Source organism: Ischnura elegans, chromosome 10 (assembly GCF_921293095.1).
Source record: "Ischnura elegans chromosome 10, ioIscEleg1.1, whole genome shotgun sequence".
Classification (NCBI taxonomy): Eukaryota; Metazoa; Arthropoda; class Insecta; order Odonata; family Coenagrionidae; genus Ischnura; species Ischnura elegans.
The window spans coordinates 90,659,862-90,680,001 of NC_060255.1; the positions used below are offsets into that span (position 1 = coordinate 90,659,862).

The window sequence follows — 20,140 nt, forward strand, 5'->3', positions numbered from 1 at the left end:
AATCGTGAAGCACTAGATTTTGATAGCTCTCCATGTCTCATAACATATATTATTAGGTAACTCTGCAACCACTGCAAAATAATACTGAGAGTAATGTATGAGACCCAGTGACTTGCTTCTTGAGAGCAATTCAGGATCCTGTCACATTGCATATCTCAAAAAAAAAACTGTTTTAGATTATTTTTCCCTCAGTTATATCTAATTGGTGACAATATTCTGTTATAGCATATGCATAGAAAGCATAACACAGACACCAAAGTAATGATTATCATGACGGTTGAAGAGTGCATTGTGCGACTCTTAAAATTATCAACTTAAGATTTCCTCTAAATTACGACATAAAATAGAAGCTCTACTAAAAATAATTTATTTTTGTAATTACTGTATACTTTAATGCTAGAGAAGAGTTAACAAAGTGATCATCACTAAATATGGCAAGTATATGACAGAGGCAACAAATAATCACAACTGGTCATTGATGAAAGTTAAAGCTATTCAGCTTCCGGTGAAATGTACAATGCGGAAAATTTCTGAAACTTTGAGATAGAGTAGAACACAATATTAGGCAATTTATAACGCAAAACTTGTACTATAGAAATCTCATTATCAAAATATATTTTTTGAGTTTGAAAATATTACAGCTTGATATCCACCTAATGTACTAAAATACATTCAACCATCTGCTCTTATGTCTGTAGTAGGTTTCACATTAACCGGTTTCCTCGTAACTGGTAATTCACTTCTCAGTTTCTGCCACCTACTTGGAGGCCATACAATACAAGATGCTTTCGCTGTAACAAGCCCTAGTGCGATGGGTCCAAACGAATTCGAGTCCAAAGTGTGGCCCGTATTGTCGCCTTCCACCCAACAATGTCCCTGGGGAACTTTAACGTACTTCTTTTTGTAACCTAATGTTCTTATGACATCCCCTTCCATACCAACAAGACGTTTAATGATCATTTGATCTGGATCCTTTGGTGACGTCAAGGATATCACTTCACCGCGGGACAATTGGTAAAATCTTACAGCCCACCTATTTAAGAACACGTAATCTTGCTCCATAGAATCCGGGTTAAGAGCTGGTTGCATTGATATTCCATCGACTCGAGCTACGTAACCGACGGTATCAAAAAAGGTAACTCCGATGGGAACTCCAACAATTAGGGATTTTAAGAAAATAGGTATTCTAATGCGTCCCATGGCACTTAATTTCACTTCCTCGTCACGAAACTATGCTCCTGAAACAAAAACAATCGTCAGTTCAATTACAAGGGACAGCGTAGCGATTGCTACAGCCTGCATTGTACCGAATGCAGCCACGAATTTATTTACCTTTCAAGAATAGATAATAGTAAAATCAAGCTTGAGGTTATCATGTCTGAAAATTAGATTTCGCAGGATAAAGAGACATGAATTTTCATCGTCGTCTGCTGTGCTACATGTTATCCGATAATTAACAGTCGTAAACGCCCGTGGATCGTGTATTGTTGATTGCGCTTTTTCGTATTCCTTTGGAAACGAGGCGGCCTTTCCAAATGAAACGGGTGGCGGACCACCTCTAGAAATGTTGGAGGAAATTGAATAAAATATATCTTGCATGAAAAATGGAATATTCAAAAGTAAATAATGACGATAATGTTTAGCATAAGAATAATTCCCACCAAGTGAACACACATAATGGCTTAATCCATTTATGTTGTACATATACCGAACGGGTCCTTTTGTGACCCAATGGAATAAAAAATTGCTCTTTGACAAAATATCACAATGGAACACTCCTAGTGCATTAAAAATGTTCCAAAATGATTTTTTAAAGGATTTTTGCCCATAGATTGCATTCAGTCCATGGAGAGTCTTAGGTGTGAACGTTTGTTTTCAGGATGGAAAAAGAGTGCTGTTCCTAATATGTTAAATTGTAAGTAACAATAAGTATTATCATAGCGAATTCATATTTTTCATCTCTAAGAATTACTTGTATATGAATATATAAGCTCATGAAATTAATCTCCAAAAGTTTTATTTAAGTGAAGTTATTGTTGTTGACATTAACTGTGGGTCAGTCACGACCCCTCTCCACACAAATACGCGAAATGAGTGTAGTATATCCTGTTTTCATTGCTGTTTACCCAAAACAAAGTATTTGTATTCAAACATGTTTCAAAGAATTATATAGTATTTTTTCAATACATCCTCATATTTATCCATTCTCGGACTTAACTGTGTGAATATTTATACTATTTATATTTATACACATCAGTAGAGTATATAAGTCCAGTATGCATATCACACAACCCTTATGCCAGCTACCGGCACAAACATAGCTGGTTATTTTGGATGATGGTGAAATGAAATCGTTAAAAATAAAGATTATACCGACCATTAGTGGTAGGCTTCAGGCAACAACCAAATACACAAAAAAACAACCAGCTGTGAGGAAATGGGAATCTGGTGACCTAACCCACTATACAAGAACAAATTCTTGTATAAGTCACAAAAATGCTGCCCCTCTCAAAAACAGTGATTGATCACCAACTTGATTTTCTTCAAGTTTTTCTCACCAAATATGTCATTGATGCAATTGCTCGATTTACTGCAAATTGCGAGGTTTGTTCAAATGAGTCCCTAATATTCTCACTCAATGAAATGCATGCATTTATCAGAATGGTATACTATAGTAGTTATATGGCTCTCCTGTGTCTCCAAATGTTTTGGGAGACTGCGGATAATGTTCACAATTCAATGTGAAGTTTTGAATTCCATGCATAAGGACAGATTTAAAAAGATTATGTCTTTACCATATGTTTGCAACAATGACTTATTACAGCTTGGCAAAAAAATGGCCAGAGTCAGACCATTGCATTAAAAATTAATTTATACGGAATGCTCCAAATGAAACAAAAGTTTCCATCAGCGAATAAATCATTCCTTATTTTTGCAGATAGAGTGCAAGCAGTTCATCTGCATTAAGCTCATTTTGGATACAAGGCTTGGCTGCTTCCACAGCGTCAAGGCTGCTGTCTTCAAACTGATTTATATCTGGGTCGCTGATGCAAGGGGTCTTCTGAGGAGCCTGAAGGTGTTGGACTCAGTGAATCAGTAGTTTGCATGTTTTCCTAAATATTCAAGGCAAAGTTTCCCACGATTTTCTTATAAGTATTTATAGATACTTTCTTAATGAGGACTACATTCATGTCAGAAATGCAACTGAGGGACACAAAAGCAATAGGAACAGATAGAGTAAATAGATTTAATAATTTTTCCTAACCAGGTAATGCAATGACAATTGAGGTGTTCCTTCAAATCCATAGTTGATGAAAGCTAGAGGAACATCAACTGCTATCAAAACAAACACCAGTCACTATTTTTTGTATCTTCTGCAAAATTTCTGTCGACCTGAATTTGGGCGTATGCCTTTCTGAACAAAGAGGATTATTAAAGGTTTTATGCACCATGGGGGAGAAAGTAACCCAACGAAATTTGGGCCACAACAATCAGTCTGCTATAAAATTGGTTTTCTTTCTGACGGCAGGTTATTCTCAGGTCAAATTCATTACAAGGGGAATGCTACCACATCATATGTTGTCCCTCTTCCCTTTCTACAAGCCCAAGAAAATTACTCACAGCTTGCCTGCCCTTACCATAACTCTCGCAGGTCATCCAAATGGTGACACAATGGATAATCCATATTCAATGTCTTTGAAATGCTCTACTTCACTCTCTTGCTGGGAATTCTCTGCATTATTTCTCCTACCCTCCTTTTTTTCTCCATACCAACGCACACAGGCAGGGTCCAACTACTCACTATAGCATTTAAACTTTCAGGAACCACTGGGAATTACACTTGTGACAAGCAAGCTGTTTGTGCTCATTAAGGAAGTACTAACAAAGTAGTAACTTTGGCAGAACAATTGAATATAGTCACACTGAGGACACAATAGAGTCATGGTAAGTGTTTGTTCATAGTGTAATCACAAGTTGCATACTCTGCATTATCCCTTGCTGTTGCACCGATGAGAATCTTACAACAGTCCCAATTCATTCTTTAGCCAGTCTAGGCCCATTTTTATCAGAATGTGTCCACACTTTTTTCCCACTGTACATCACAGACTATTTTTGCCTACGAGGCTCATTTCATGGATGGTACTCCCAGGTGGAGCTAACTCCAACCGTAGAATCCAATTCTAGACTATGGACATGAGGGAGATTTCGGCTCCTCAAACCATTTTCCAGTGAGTCCTGATGGACACAATTCTGATCACCTTGACAGTGACAAACCCATTCCCTAGCGGCACTGTTCCAATGATAATTATAAGGTGGAGGAGCTCCTTTAAGCCAACTAACCAGCCATTTTGATCCATCATTTAAAGTATTCAATCTTGCCTTGGGTAAACTAAGGCTGAGGTAACTTGCTGTTGTTTCTGTGACTAAGTCACAGTCATCATTTTCCACTTTTGTTTTGCCCATCAATGAAGACTTCACGCAGCATCTCTGGATTAGACAGAATAACATGGAGAGTAGAAGAATGGATCCGGTGCTTGATGCCAATATTATGACCCAGACATGGGATGTTCTGCCAAAACCAGAAAGCGTACTTGGAGTTGTAGGTGGAGGAGGAATCATTGAGTAGCTTCCTTCAAAATCTGAGCTGGTTGTAGCAGTAGTGGCTGGAAGGAAAAATTTCTTTCCATTAATAATTTTCATAGGATTCCAATCAAAACTCTAAACATAAAATGTACAGGACTTTACGTAAGTATATTGCAGTCCCAAAACAGTAATAGACTATTGTCTAATGAGGTCATAAAAATTTCATTTTCAAATAAATATGAAGTGGACTGTGGTACAAATATAGGTATGGTAAAAAAATAATTAGAAATACATACTTGAGTAATTAATTCTTAGGAAAAGATACTCTAAAGTCTAACATGAATTTATGGGAGTAAAAAAAATAAAAACATGAATGAGTAAAATTACCTACACACATCCATGATACACTTCTCTTAACACAAATTCACTTACTATCACACTTTCCTGGAAAGCATAATTCATCTTAACCTGTAGTATGTGCACATTGCCTCCATCCACTGAATATGGGATATAAATTTAGTATTAGCTATAGAAAGGCAGTCATGTGGTTGTCATAGCGATGAAATTCACTCACGCAGTTGCTGCCGCCACTAAAATCGTGCAAGGTTATATCCATATTTTTTTCTTTAAATTTAATGATATCACATATATTTGGAATAAATGGACAATAATATTCAATAATATCCTTCACACACTCTTCAGGACATATTGAAAGAGAAATATTCAATGTAATTTTCACTCATCAGCCCGATGAAGGTTAGTGGCCAAATGACTGCGAATTTCAGAAATGATAAACATTAAAAATCTAACTAAAAGAGGTATGAGTATTGGTCAAACTTTTCCAATTTTTACCCTTTGTGCACTCTACCCACCAGGCTATTGAGTTTGGGCCAACTCAATGCAATAGGCCACCATGATGCCCAACGTCCTTCGATCATTGGTGTTGAAGTTAGTGTTTTACTGTTTTTGGAGGAAAATTTGGAGAAACTTCTGGTTTTGAAAAACTAATGGAATGGTCACCCCAAATCCTACCAATTTTAAGCCTGCAAGTTACTTTGCATTTTTTAAATATCTCAAAAACATTTTTGTACGCTGGGTTGCATAATGCATACCCATGGGTGAGTCTGCATCGCTCATTGAAGTCTTAAGCATAATATAATATAAGGGATTGAACAAACTACGGCCGTTAAACAGTTGAAAGAAAATTAATTTCCCAAGACCGTACTCTTTGATGGGCGGATGGGAGAGGTAATAATGTTAACACGGGGAGTGATGGACAAAATAAGACACTTACGGAAATACAAACTTGAAACTAACACACGCACAAGCACTCACTTACTCAGGTTTGTGAAAAACACGCTACCGACAGTGACCCACCCACAACAATAGAAAAGGACAAATAATAAAATAAATAAAACACGCTCTCATTCACGCACCTCGCGGGTTTGCTCCAAGGAACAAAAGGCCGCGTAGGACACACGCACTCACTCACTCAGGTTTGTGAAGCTCACGCTTACGACAGTGACCCACTCACACAATAGAAAAGGACAAATAATAAACAAATAAAACACGCTCTCATTCACGCACCTCGCGGGTTTGCTCCGAGGAACAACTGGCCGCGTAGGACACACGCACTCACTCACTCAGGTTTGTGAAGCTCTCGCTTACGACAGTGACCCACTCACACAAAAGAAAAAGACAAATGAAAAAATAAATAAAACACGCTCTCACTCACGCACCTCGCGGGTTTGCTCCGAGGAACAACTGGCCGCCTCCTTAGGAGATACTTCTTGGGCACTTTTACCCTTTACCTTCCCATTTCCCGTGTGTGTGGCGGTCACTGTCGTAAGCGAGAGCTTCACAAACCTGAGTGAGTGAGTGCGTGTGTCCTACGCGGCCAGTTGTTCCTCGGAGCAAACCCGCGAGGTGCGTGAATGAGAGCGTGTTTTATTTGTTTATTATTTGTCCTTTTCTATTGTGTGAGTGGGTCACTGTCGTAAGCGTGAGCTTCACAAACCTGAGTGAGTGAGTGCGTGTGTCCTACGCGGCCTTTTGTTCCTTGGAGCAAACCCGCGAGGTGCGTGAATGAGAGCGTGTTTTATTTATTTTATTTGTCCTTTTCTATTGTTGTGGGTGGGTCACTGTCGGTAGCGTGTTTTTCACAAACCTGAGTAAGTGAGTGCTTGTGCGTGTGTTAGTTTCAAGTTTGTATTTCCGTAAGTGTCTTATTTTGTCCATCACTCCCCGTGTTAACATTATTACCTCTCCCATCCGCCCATCAAAGAGTACGGTCTTGGGAAATTAATTTTCTTTCAAATCTTAAGCATAATGTCCTGCAGCGAATTGCTGATTTGATAAATTTTTACAGTGCCATCATCAGAGGTGTCATGGTGCCGGAACGTGCTGGAACACCGTTCCAGCAGGGGTGCAGTAAAGAATTAAGCCTAGGGGGGTTTTAGGCGCCACTAATACTTCGGGGTATGGGGGTATTGCATACCCGCCAGGGTAAGCAGGAGTTGCGGGGGCCCTCCTCGAGAAAAATTTTAAGAATAATGGTTCAAAATGGCGAGTTTTGCGGCTTTCTGAGGGATATTTGATTAATCCTAAGGCTATGCTATAAGTAATACTGATCCAATTAAGTAAAATGGATTAAACTTAAAAATTTCTCTGAGCTCTGGGGGGGGTTTATCCCACCCCCCCCCTCGCTACGCCACTGCGTTCCGGCACTGGTTAACAAAAGACATAATAGTCAAATAACACTTTTATCAATTTTGCTGCCTCAAAATTTCTAATACACACATTCGTAACCACTGAGCCATATTTCACTTCTAAGAAAAGTTAAGGAAAGTGCGTTTCGGCACTGCAAATTTTACCATGACATCACTGGTTATCATGGATTGTACGTAGGAGCGGATTTATTGGAGAGGATCATGGAGGTCATGACCCCCCACCAAATTTTATCAAAACTTTTTAAATGTCACTAGTTAAACAGTTTTTCTGTCCTTGTAAAGAAGTAATGGGAATTATATGCAAATGTATGGCTACAAATCCCAAAAGTGAGATAGGTACGCTTGAGTTGTATTTATTGTAGATCGTACCACTCCCTACTGTAAAAACGTCCCTCTCTTCCAGGGGGTATTCCGTACTCCCAGGACCCAGGTCATGACTCCACCCCCCAAATTTGATGCTGAATTCGCCCCTGCATGTACGGACACGAAAAACACGTTGTCTTTCATATCACTTTCATTGGCTATTAAATAATTAAAAAAATATGGGTATTTTTAAATACTCGAGGAGCTACAGCCCGCCATGTGCCGGAATTGACCCGAAAAATTAGCGAAATGCAAGAGGAAAGGTTCGAATTTGGCAATAATTTGCATAGACATCGTATAAAATGGGAAATGATAAGCATATCATGATGATCTCCCATCTCTGAATTATCAAAATAAATTAATTACGATATATGTACTTCAAAACTTTAAGGGGTATTACAACGAGAAGGCCACAGTCCGTCCCGTTGAAGCTCGATTCATTTTGCCTCTTCGAGCGCATTTTAATCGGTTTAAAAAAATGTCCCCGATGCGACATTATAGTCTGTACACCGTAGGGTGGCGGACGGGCCCGCCAGCTACCTGAGTCGGTCCTTTCCTCCCTCCGTCGTTCGCAGCTCAGGTAGCTGGCGGGCCCGCGTGCCACCCTATGTTATACAGACTATAAGCGGATACAGTTTTTGTAGGAATGCTCGAATCGACCCAACGCGTTTTTTTTTAGGATTCCTATGCAATGGGATCGCAAGTCACACTTGTCCACTGCTGACAGATGCAGATAGTTGTAACAATTCAAAAAATATTAGACCTCTAATGTCACATTTTCTGAGCGTGGGGTAACGCGTCACCCCCAATGGCCGCAAAAGGTTAAAAAAACAAGTTCTTTTCATAAAATGATATTTTTGCATTCTTCCTTTATTGTATTTTATTTTTACCCGGAAAGGAATTTTATTTAATTATTCATGTTCATTTTATTCCTGAATAATGAAAATTGATGCAATACTTTTCTGAGGATTATTAAAAAAAATAAAATATTGATAACTGTTGTGAGTTCATTGCATTCAATGAGAGATATGAGGTCTATAAAATCACTAGTCAACTCCCACTGTCAATGGTATCGAACTTGTATATCTCGGGGAATCAATGCATTAAATAACTAATAAAGAACTTGAACGAATGAAGTCATTACATGCAAAGTACCGCCCTGAGTTCTAGTGATTAATTTTTCGCTACGAGTTGTTTAAGTTGTTCGGCATTTCAGAGCAAAAAATTCAAGTTGAGTAAAAGATATCCGAGTCAACACTTTTAATCACCGAATAATATGGAACCATCCGGTTTTTGCATCGTCAGTACAAGGCTTTTTTTTTTAGATATAAATACACTTTCCCATTAGAGAATTTATTTTATATAAAATTAATCAAAATAAGATTAAATTCAGCGGGATATGCTGTCGGTGATTTTCCTTGCTTTTCATTGGGTTCCTCACTATGTGAATTATTAGAGATATTGGAATTAGCAAGAGTGCGTTGTGTTACTCCCACATAAGTTTGGATTTCAATCGTTTTGATATCCTTTTTATTCCCTTACACTGTTCATTTACAACGCTATTAATGCAAGAAATAACAGCGAAGTTTCTTAGGGGTTTTCAACGAAGATGAATTTAAATCAATGAATTTTATAACATAAAGCACATAGTTTTTGAACCTTAATCAAAACCTCCACCCCTTTGCGGGGCTGATCGCATTGCCGAACATTGCTGAACCACAATTGTAACTTTTTATATCATAAGATAGCATTGTCTTGTACAGAATGTCCCACAGGTCGTGTGTCATCTCTGAATTCAAATTTTATTAACTTTGTATCGAGCAATACTCATGAAAATTGGCATACCAATGGGGAAAAGTTTTGTTGAGTGTAAGCAAAATTTTACAAGTTTGATATTTTGACCTCACAACGTGGGTCCAAACCAAAAATTTGAATTTGCCTCTTGGGGTTTTAATGTTTAAAAAATCGAGATAGAAAAAAGTCTGAATTTCAGTGACCAAGATGTAAATTCTTAGGTGTTCAGGCACGAGAAACCCGAAAACAACACTTTTAGTTACGGAAATTCAACCGTTGATCCAACAAGGTCACAATCAAGGTCATAACGGTGGCAGAAAAGAATAGCATACCAATGAAGGTGTCGATCCATGGGTTTTAAAGGGTGACCAAGCAGTGGCGCCGACTCCATGGGGCCTCAGGGGGCCCGAGCCCCCTCAAAGATTCGTTTGGGGGGGCAGAGCCCCCTCAATGATTCAAGAAAATAATTTAGTTATATTATGCTTTGTGGAATCACGAAAAATATAGTGGTAATTTTTATTTCACATGTTTGACGATAGTTACCTTTTAAAATAAATTTAACCATGTGTTAAAACAAATAATTATAAGGTTAAGCAGGTTAACTGAATCAAGTGGTGTGAATCATGATAGTGTTTCGGTGCTGCGACACACTTGGAATTTAACCTCTTCCCGAGGCAAGACCTCCGATATGGGCCCCCCCAATATTTTTTATAAGTCGGCGCCCCTGTGACCAAGTCAATGGTATTGTCCTATTACCCGTATTAAGTCTGCATATGTGTATTATCAGGTTAAATAAAACTATCCTACACTTTGCATGTTACTTGATTATTTTTCATTAAGATAAAAGTATGGGTACCTCAAAATATCTTTTGCGCCTCCTCCCCCTTGAGTTTTTTCTATATCCGTTACTGAGCGGAACGGAGGGCTGCGTCAAACCAATCTTAAGATTGTTAAATTATGCCGATGACGAAAATACCCTTTTTGCTGATTCACTTAAGTCATTTTGAAAATCTTATCAACATTCCGACTAGAAGTAATCGTATGTACTGCTGCATTCTTTTCGTATTTTTTATACTATATGCTCTTTTTTCATATATTATAAATTCTTTAAAATGGAAAGCCTGTATATAACTTCTAATATGCACTTCAAAAGAGTGAAACCAAGGAAGCTACCATTTTTTCATTCCTCTGAACTAAGTACTTGAGCAATGTAGAATAAATTGAATAATGAAATTTATTTGTGGATGATACAGTAAAAATTTTACGTGAAAAAATGAAGGTATTGGTGCTGTTAGAATAAAAGAGGCACAGATCTAGTAAAATGGATTTCTAGCAAAATTTAAGACGATCAAAAATGGAAAAAGACATAATTTTTTCAACCTTTATCAATATCGGCCAATCAGGAAGCGAATTGCACTAGCGAAGGAGGCGTTCATGAACAGGAAGGAGCTTCTGAGAGCAGTGGCGCAGCGAGGGGGGGTTTGGGGGATAAAACCCCCCCCAGAGCTGAGAGAAATTTTTAAGATTAATCCATTTTACTTATTTGGATCAGTATTACTTATAAAATAGTGTTAGGATTTATCAAATATCCCTCAGAAAGCCGTAAAACTCGCCATTTTGAACCATTATTCTTCAAATGTCTCTGGAGGACGGCCCCCACAACTCCTGCTTACCCTGGTGGGTATGCAATACCCCCACACCTGTAAATATTAGTTGCGCCTAAACCCCCCCCTGGCCTTAATTCCTAGCTGCACCCCTGTCTGAGAGGATCGCTTTGTAAAAGTTTAAAGAAAAGGTTAGTGAAGAGTTTGATCTGGAGTGTAGCTCTCTACGATGCGGAAACGTGGACACTGAGGAAAAAAGACGAGAGAAGATTGGAGGCATTCGAGATGTGGGTATGGAGAAGAATGGAGAAGGTGAAATGGACGGAGAGAAAAAGGAACGACGAAGTGCTGGATATGGTTGGCGAGGAGAGGCAGCTTTTATATGAGATACAGAGGAGACAGAAGGTATGGTTGGGAGTAGTACTTAGAGGGCAGGGGATGTTGACAATGGTGTTAGGGTAGGGTAGAATACTAGGGAAACGAGGGAGGGGAAGAAAGGGAATAGGATTTTTAGATAGATTGAAAGGGAGTAGGCCTTACAGTGAATTGAAGAAGGCAGTGCTGGAAAGAAAGGGAGGCTCCTAGATCACTTCATTAGTACTCCATGGAAACCTACCTTAATCGGTAAAATACTATAGTAATGATAATAATCAAAATCGGCAATTTGAGAAATTGGTGAGGGAGCCAATTGCACATCCTTTGATAACAGGAATAATTAATAATATTGAAAAAATGAAATATACATAGCCCGTCAGATTCCGGCGCTCACGACAGAATTGGAAATATCCGGCGTTTTTTATTATATATTGGGGGCGTGGGAGCAAAAACGAAAAAATTGCTGTTTTCCGATATTTTCCTTCGACCAGTTTCCATTTTGCGTTTTTCAAACATTTTATCTCTCTACCTCTACTGAAAGCGGCTAAGATTTTATCGGTGGGAGTCTGTTACGCAAAGAGCTTTTAGGGAGAGCACGATGATTTAATTGAGAACAAACGTTAATATGGAATTTTAACTTTGAGAATAACTGAGTGGAGATTTCATAAACCAATATTATGACGGTTAATCAGGGATTATGACTTACAAGGTGGTTTAGCCGTTGATGAAGATTCTGCTGAGTTCGACACTCCTGTTGGCACAGTCACTTTGGTTGTCTTCGCTGTATTCGTATCTTGTGAAGCTATGCTCTCCGATGTCGTACTTGCCTCCATAGTCGCACTTGCTTCCAATGACGTACTTTTCTCTGATACCGTACTTGTTTCTGATGCCGTAATTGTCTCCGATGGTGTACTTGTCTCCGATGACGTACTTGTTTCCGATGACGTACTTGTCTCTGATGACGTACCTGTCTCCGATGACGTACTTGTCTCCGATGACGTGCTTGTCTCCGATGACGTACTTGTCTCCGCAGTTAACTCTGATGCCGTACTTGACTCCGATGTCGCACTTGCTACCGATGACGTACTTGTTTCCAACGACGGAGACGATGTTTCTGTTGAAGTATCCACCGGTGAAGTATTAGTATTGACGTCACTGCTTAATTCTATTTCATCCAAAATCAAAATTTCATTTCCCGCGAGCCCTTGTATTTCTACCTGAAAAATATTTAAAATTCATTATAAATAATTTATCCCCTTATTTACAATTTTCCGAATAGCAAATCTTATGAATAAGCCATTTTATTACAAAAGTTGTTAGCCGACGTTCGGGAAACTAGTTTCAAATGTATCAGGCCGACTAGAACCAAGAAAACCACGGCCTTATGCCCCATCCGACTCAAACCCATGACTCAAACCGTTTTTCATAGATTACATACACATACAAACAAATTATATGGCCTCAAAGTTTAACAAATTTCGAAAAATTTCCCGGACTGAATTTTTTTCGAAAATCATCATGTTAAAACTAATGCCACACTTTTTGCAGTTTAAAAAAATTAAGCGGTTTATTATTGTTGTTTCTCATTAACGTTACGACTTTAGCTTTAGTATTTGTGGCTGAGACAATACAAAATGGCGAACCCTGTCTTTCGTCAAAATTTTCTGTTTTTGTAGGATTATAGAAAAGGACCACCGAGTTACCTCGAGATATTTACACCACATATACAACAAAGCCAGTCGATTGTGATTGCTGTATTGTGAAATTAACGCCGATACATTAAAAAATGGCGGACCCTGTTTTTCGTCGAAATTTTGTGATTGCGTCGTATTATAAAAAAATTATCAACAGGTTAACCCGATATATTTCCATGAACATTACATCAAACAAACCAAACTATGGCAGCAAACCATCCTGATACTTGAGAGTCTCTGTGTGGGTGGCCCAGTCGAAACGGAAGCGTTCGGGGAAGTGTCCGGGAAGTGTTGCGGGAGTGTTCAGGAAGCGTTTAACGGTATGTGGACGCTTCCCGGCAGCTTCCCGAACTCTTCCTCAACACTACCCGTCTGTCGACTAGGGCGGATCGGAAAAATCGATTTTTTTTCAACTCCATCAGGCCCAATGAAAAAAAGTTGTGGGACCGATCAAAAATAAGGCCTGAAAATTTTGAGACCTCTAGGTGAACCCCTGACCCTCGCTAAAATGAGATTTAGGGGGGGAGGGTCAAAATTCGAAAAATGTAATATTTTATGGTCATTCCCTATAAATTTTGTCGAGTTACTGGCCTTTAGACCCAAAATTTCGTGCATTTTGACGTATCTGCTACTGTTTAGCCACAAAATGCGTAATTTGAGTCCGCGTCCGCGAAACAAATATTCCAACGCCCACGCAGCGTCGCGGATACAAGAGCGACAGGCCGATCCCGTCCCCTCCCCGCTCGCTTCTCCCCCTCCCACGCCTCGAATACAGCAAAATTCTTCCCGCGTGTGCTGCTAGGAGGGCGTTTATCTTTGATAATGTAAATCGGAAGATGGTAGAAGGTAAAAAAGTATGCGTAGTGAGACGACTTGTCTCTTATTTGGAGCTCGTCGGCGTTAAATCGATGTTACCAACTTTTAAAGAAGTGATAAAATGTTTTTAGATCCGTGAACGCAGGAAAGGAGCCTACGGTCTATGAAGAGGCCTTTTGAGTAGCTATAAAGGCGTGCAAACTTTGGATATTGGCTTCAATTCCGGTATTGTCCGATAGGTGTGACTAAATGGATTTTGGGTTAAGGCCGCTCGCGTCCCCTCCCCGCTCGCCTCTCCCACGCCCCAAATGCACCAAAATTTACACCAAGTGCGTCTTTCTTCGTTAGTCTAACTAATATTTAATATTTCAGCATCGTCTGTGGAGGAACAGTCACGAAAGAGTTACCCAATTTTCTGATTTCCAATCTGTATTTCTTACATCAGTGTCATTTCTCGTCTTTCGCTGCTGTCAATAAAGTTTTGGTGAATTCCTTCAGCAATCTCTCATCCGTATGCATAATAAAAGGAATATTTAACTTCAAATATGAACTTTCGTCAATAGATTTTTGAATTTTCACAGCGCTAAGGTCAGATATAATCGGAGGTACAGTGGTCTCTCTCCAATACATCATCAGCGGTTAGTCCTTTACGTCGATATTAAAATCCATCAATTAAAAACATCTCGGATTGGTCGCCAAACGCATCCTTGCCACAACGTAAATTTGGTTACTAGATTGCCCTCCCAATGTTTATGTCGCAAATCTAAGTCAACTTAGTGCAATTATCAAATAGATCACTGTAAGGGATGACCTATGATTTGATGCTTTCCCGGCGAATGATGTGTGTAAACTCTTCTCGGAATTCAACAAAATTTATCCCTGAGGATAAGCCCCGACCCCCGAGTCGGAGATTGAAACGATGGCCATTACGGAAAAATTAACCCCATGGGAATCCCAAGAAGAATTTACCCACACTGCAACGGATGTTGGAATTATTGTTGGGCGGTATTCACTCGGTACCATCATATTCAAATCTTTTTTAATTTTGTATATCTACTTTTCACTCGGAAAGGAATCGAGAATCGCAGATTTTATAACTTTTGCTAATCCTCCGACGGGGGAGGCAAACCCCCAAAAAAGGGACCCTGTTTCTTTAACTAACACCACACATTCCCCTCTAAACTTGGATTTGATAAGTCCTCTTGCCTTTTTCATAAGATAGAAGTACAGTCTTTCATTCCATCAAAATAGAGCCATTTGATGACACCCTTTTATACCTCTCTTTTCGTATTCACAGTAATTAGCATCTTTTTCTGTCTACGTAAATAATTCTGGTACACTACCTTGGATGTATCTTACGAAGTTATGATTTTTGCGTCAGCTAAAGTTGCGGGGACGATCATTGCTGTTGCTTGGTTCTTACATATACCTATCACAGACGGCAGACGCATTTTCACCGCAGAAGTTCCAGTTTGAGTGTAGTCCTTAATGTTTATTTCATGAGGAACGTAGAGATAAAAATCGGCTGATTTCTCGTCTGTTTAATTTTCTTCGGATGAATTCATGAAGAAAATTTTTGATGCTATTGTCCCATACAAGAATTGACGATGTCGACTCAGCGCTCTCCGACGATTCCCTTTTTTTCCTCAGTTGTCGAGTTTCTTAAGGATTCAATCCAGCAGCCATCATCTTTCGTTTCGTCCGCTGGTCTATTGAAATACTTCTTCGTTAGGGGAAACTTTCTGCTCCTTGCACTTACACGCAAAAATATCGCATAATTTCAAATGTTCCTTTAAAAGTGTTTGAATCTTGCACTTCAATAAAGCCCTACTTTTGACCGATTCGCATTTTCCGTAAGTTTTAGTACTACCTGTGGTACCGCTAAATCCATTTAGTCAACCATAATGGAAGAGAAGCGCGTCATCATAGTTCGCACGCATTTATAACCACTCGAGAGGCCTCTTCACAGACCGTAGGCTCCTTTCCTGCGTTCTCGGATCTAAAAATATTTCATCACTTCTTTAAAAGTTGGTACATCGATTTAACGCCGACGAGCTTCAAATAAGGGACAAGTCGTCTCACTACGCATACTTTTTTACCTTCTACCATCTTCCGATTTACATTATCAAAGATAAACGCCCTCCTAGCAGCACACGCGGGAAGAATTTTGCTGTATTCGAGGCGTGGGAGGGGGAGAAGCGAGCGGGGAGGGGACGGGATCGGCCTGTCGCTCTTGTATCCGCGACGCTGCGTGGGCGTTGGAATATTTGTTTCGCGGACGCGGACTCAAATTACGCATTTTGTGGCTAAACAGTAGCAGATACGTCAAAATGCACGAAATTTTGGGTCTAAAGGCCAGTAACTCGGCAAAATTTATAGGGAATGACCATAAAATATTACATTTTTCGAATTTTGACCCTCCCCCCCTAAATCTCATTTTAGCGAGGGTCAGGGGTTCACCTAGAGGTCTCAAAATTTTCAGGCCTTATTTTTGATCGGTCCCACAACTTTTTTTCATTGGGCCAGATGGAGTTGAAAAAAATCGATTTTTCCGATCCGCCCTACTGTCGACCCTTCGCTTGCCGAACGCTTCCTCGCCACTTCGTGGTAGAAACACTTCCCGGACGCTTCCTGAACACTCCCACAAACACACAAAAATTATCAACAGGTTAACCCGATATATTTCCATGAACATTACATCAAGCAAACCAAACTATGGCAGCAAACCATCCTGATACTTGAGAGTCTCTGTATGGGTGGGACCGGCTCAGTATTGTGGTAGCCCTACCCCCGTTTAATGGGGAGCACAAGTGAAAAGGACGATCGAAGTTCAAGGAATTGCCGATTTAAGTGAAATATTCCCGTTATATTTGCCCTGCTAGAAAGAAGCTCGAGGAAAACACTCCAAAAATCGTTTCAAACCGTCTAAAGTCTTTCGTGACTGTGCGAGTAACTCAGTGACCCTAGATTATGTTAATGTTGTATAATCGCAAAATTAATGCATTTTTCATTAAACCTTAAGTGTCACGATAAACAAGTTGTAGATATCGTCTCAGGGATATTTTTATAGTTTTAACTAATGGATGTAGTACCTATATAAAATCAATTAAAGCTAATTACATGGCAATAGCGCTACGGTCGCCTCAAATGGCTTGGAAAAGTGTAACCGAAAAGATGGAAACCTCAATGGATGTTACCGATGACGTTAAAACTTCTTTTTGAAAACATAAGGGTAAGATTTTTTAAAAATATCACGTCCTACCTTCTTAAACCTACAGTAGTGACAAAAACGACTGCATTGTAAAGTGACGACTTCAGTCACCTGGAACAATATGGAGTATAAGATATTTTCCACTTCAATAACAATTCCCTGACTTGGTCTTAAGTACACTATTCTCAAACAGATGTTCAGTTAAAAGTTTCAAATATATATCAGCGTATTTTCATAAGGACGGTAAAGTAACTGTTATTTTAATTGACTTAACTTCAAAACCTTATTGACTCGCGGTGAAAAGTAACGATTGTGATATTGAGTTTTAAGGAATCGTCGAATAACTAACAGATTGACGTTATAGAGAGAAAGAAACATTTTTAACTTTCAATGCCATAAATATTTCATTTGTAAATTTTAGCACGTCATCGCACATGGTATAAAGAAAGACACGAGTGGTGACGCAAGGCCTGTGTTACCGGAAGTGGCTCCTTTAATGAAAATGCTTCCGCGAGGTGAAATGTAATCTCACATACCAGAGAGGTAGTTTGAAATAGAAATCTGCTGAAGAGATTCGACTGCATCATGAATGAGATCGAATTGGCGGTCTAGGAGACCTGGCGTTACCCATATGAGGTAAGTGTTCAGAGTGAACGTTAATTCAAATGACTCCGTGGGAAACTTACGATACAGGAAAGGAAATTATACGGAAATGAAATACGGTCGCCAGAAGCCAATTTTCTTTTAATATCGGTTGCGATAGTGTTTTAAAAAAATTGGACACGTTTTATCCGTTTTCCGATCCGTCGCATACTTCACGAGCTATTCGCGGTCAAAAATGAGATGGCCTTAACCCTTTCGAAGACATATTGATGACGTCACGAGCTCATGCAGATCGTTTCCTCCCTTATGTACCATTAACGCATGGACCTCGCGTGGTTCATAGTTGTTTACCGCCTTGTGAGCTATTTCTCCCATCAATGAAAGATCGTCCTTGAACGAGTATACGAACTAGAGCTCATTGTCAGATGATATCACCAACATATGGAAAATCGGGGGCAAGTTACAATTTCTCTTATTGAAGACATTGGATAGAATGGCTGAATGAGGAAGATGTTTTCGCCGTAACTGATCTTTCCCTTCCATCCAGAGAATTATCTTCTATATTATTTCTACTGTATAGATGCCTTTTTCTCAACTTATACGCAACCAAACTCTACAAATAAGGTACCAAAATGCACAGAAGTTATCAGAGAACATGCGACGGCATATCTTACTTCCTTTATATTGCTATTGTTTCCTAAAACTGGTTTTAAAATAATAAAAAAAGCAAAAACCGGTAAATATTCCTGACATTAACGGTACACAAACTGATATGTTCGTTCATTTGCAACAATATCTCGCATTCTTTAAATAACTTTTATCAAAATGCGGCTGATTCCACATTCAAGTCTCCTGTTGATACGTAAGTATGAGTCATCATGTGCGTTTAACAGAGGATAGTGTAATTACTTCCAATGTTGTGTTTAAAGAGGTCCTCTGACCTCAATTTGTACAAGAACATTCTAACTAAATTTGTACATAAAACCCTGCCGTTTTTTCTACATTTTAAAATTAGAAACGCGCCTATACCTATGTGGACCTGCATTGAAAAGAGCGGGGGAAGCCCGCTGGGAGCGGGCGCAGCACGCTCGTTGGAATTGATTGCGATTTCGGGACTGATAGAGCGTGCTCCTATTTCAGGATCGTTCTTTAATTTTGTCCCCCACTTACAACAGCTCATTTTCCCAAAAGTGACTCACCTGGTATTGTCCCTCAGGTACGGACTCAGTTGATTTGTTCACAGTACTCCATTCTCCATTTGCCAAATTAGTAAAATAAACTGGCGTTGGGGTAACCTTTACGACTACGTAGACAGCTCCCGCACCTTTATAGCTTGCCCACGACCTTACCTTTACATTGACCATTCCAGCCAATGTAACCTTATCCGTTACTCCACACACAAAACTTGCCGCTCCTTGCTGCGGCACTATATAGCCCGTCGAATTTTCAAATGGCTTCACTCCTTTGCTGACTAGGTAATCATTATCCACTCGAACCCATTCTCCTAAACCATTGGAACATTTTTGTAAACCATTAGACTCAAAATCTATGATCACGGAAGGAGAAACCATTGCAACTGAGGAAGAGATCAGAAGCAATGTGCTGAGGAAAGCGTGGAAACGTAGTGTGTATGGAATGGAGACCATTTTCTCGCAATAACCAAATTTTCTCTACAGTGACTTCCCAATTTGGAAGAGGTTCCACGAAGGCGTGATGAGCCAAATACGAAATTGTACTGAAGAGATTATGGACGGATATCACAGTTGCCACAGCTCAGGGCAACAGTAAATCTTCACTTTTTATTTCTTTACAGGATACGTGCAACGGTCTGAGTGAAAGCCACAAAAGTAGACGCAGAATGGATGAGCGTAGTTAGCGGCAATTTAAAGCACGTTGTACTTGCGACACGAAGCGAAGAAGACTGATTATTGGTGCATCAGGTGTCGCGGAGGGGTAGATGGCAGTGAAAAGGCTCCATAAGGAGGTGGGGCATAGATAAGAATATTACGCTTATCTAATCCCACGTTAATGCGAGTGCATGGTGAATATTCGTGGTTCGTAATTTGGAGCAAATGGCCAATAACACATGCGACTCTTTACTATAAATGAATATTTGAATAGAATATTTGAGGAATCATATCTTCTACCAAAAACGCTAAAATTTAAGCATATTTATTAAATTTTTTTTCCCAAAAATGACCGTAAATTGTAATTCAAATCAATAATGAGATTTTTCATTTATTTTTCTTTCCATTGGTGTACGTTTCAGCTATTTGTAATCATTATCGCCAATTTAAATATGCAAAAGAAAAAATGGTCTGCAGGTATTAATAACGAACTTTACATGTATTTCTCATGGAAATGTTC

General features: G+C 39.4%; 1 protein-coding gene across 2 annotated transcripts; it reads right to left on the reverse strand.

Annotated features, from left to right (window-relative positions):
* Window positions 1-351: 351 nt before the first annotated feature.
* LOC124167209 (mitochondrial inner membrane protease subunit 2) lies at window positions 352-19,676 on the reverse strand. 2 transcript variants are annotated; one of them, XM_046545058.1, is made up of 4 exons: window positions 18,973-19,676; window positions 12,156-12,666; window positions 1,333-4,664; window positions 585-1,238 (listed from the first exon to the last, which is right to left on the reverse strand). In XM_046545058.1, exons 1-3 carry the CDS (start codon window positions 19,417-19,419, stop codon window positions 4,132-4,134), a joined length of 1,491 nt encoding a protein of 496 aa, XP_046401014.1. In that variant the 5' UTR covers window positions 19,420-19,676; the 3' UTR covers window positions 585-1,238; window positions 1,333-4,131. The 2 variants fall into 2 exon arrangements, with proteins under 2 accessions (XP_046401015.1, XP_046401014.1); XM_046545059.1 differs by lacking the exons at window positions 12,156-12,666; window positions 18,973-19,676 and having other exon boundaries at window positions 352-1,238; window positions 1,333-1,502.
* Window positions 19,677-20,140: the final 464 nt, after the last annotated feature.

Bases quoted from the DNA above. Each gene is read 5' to 3' on its own strand.
- LOC124167209 (XM_046545058.1), bottom strand. From the start codon at position 19,419: ATGGTCTCCATTCCATACACACTACGTTTCCACGCTTTCCTCAGCACA. The intron at 12,667-18,972 runs GTGAGTCACTTT...AATATTTTTCAG, and splicing joins TACCTGAGGGACAATACCAG to GTAGAAATACAAGGGCTCGC. The intron at 4,665-12,155 runs GTAAGTCATAAT...TTTTCCTTCCAG, and splicing joins ATCAACGGCTAAACCACCTT to CCACTACTGCTACAACCAGC.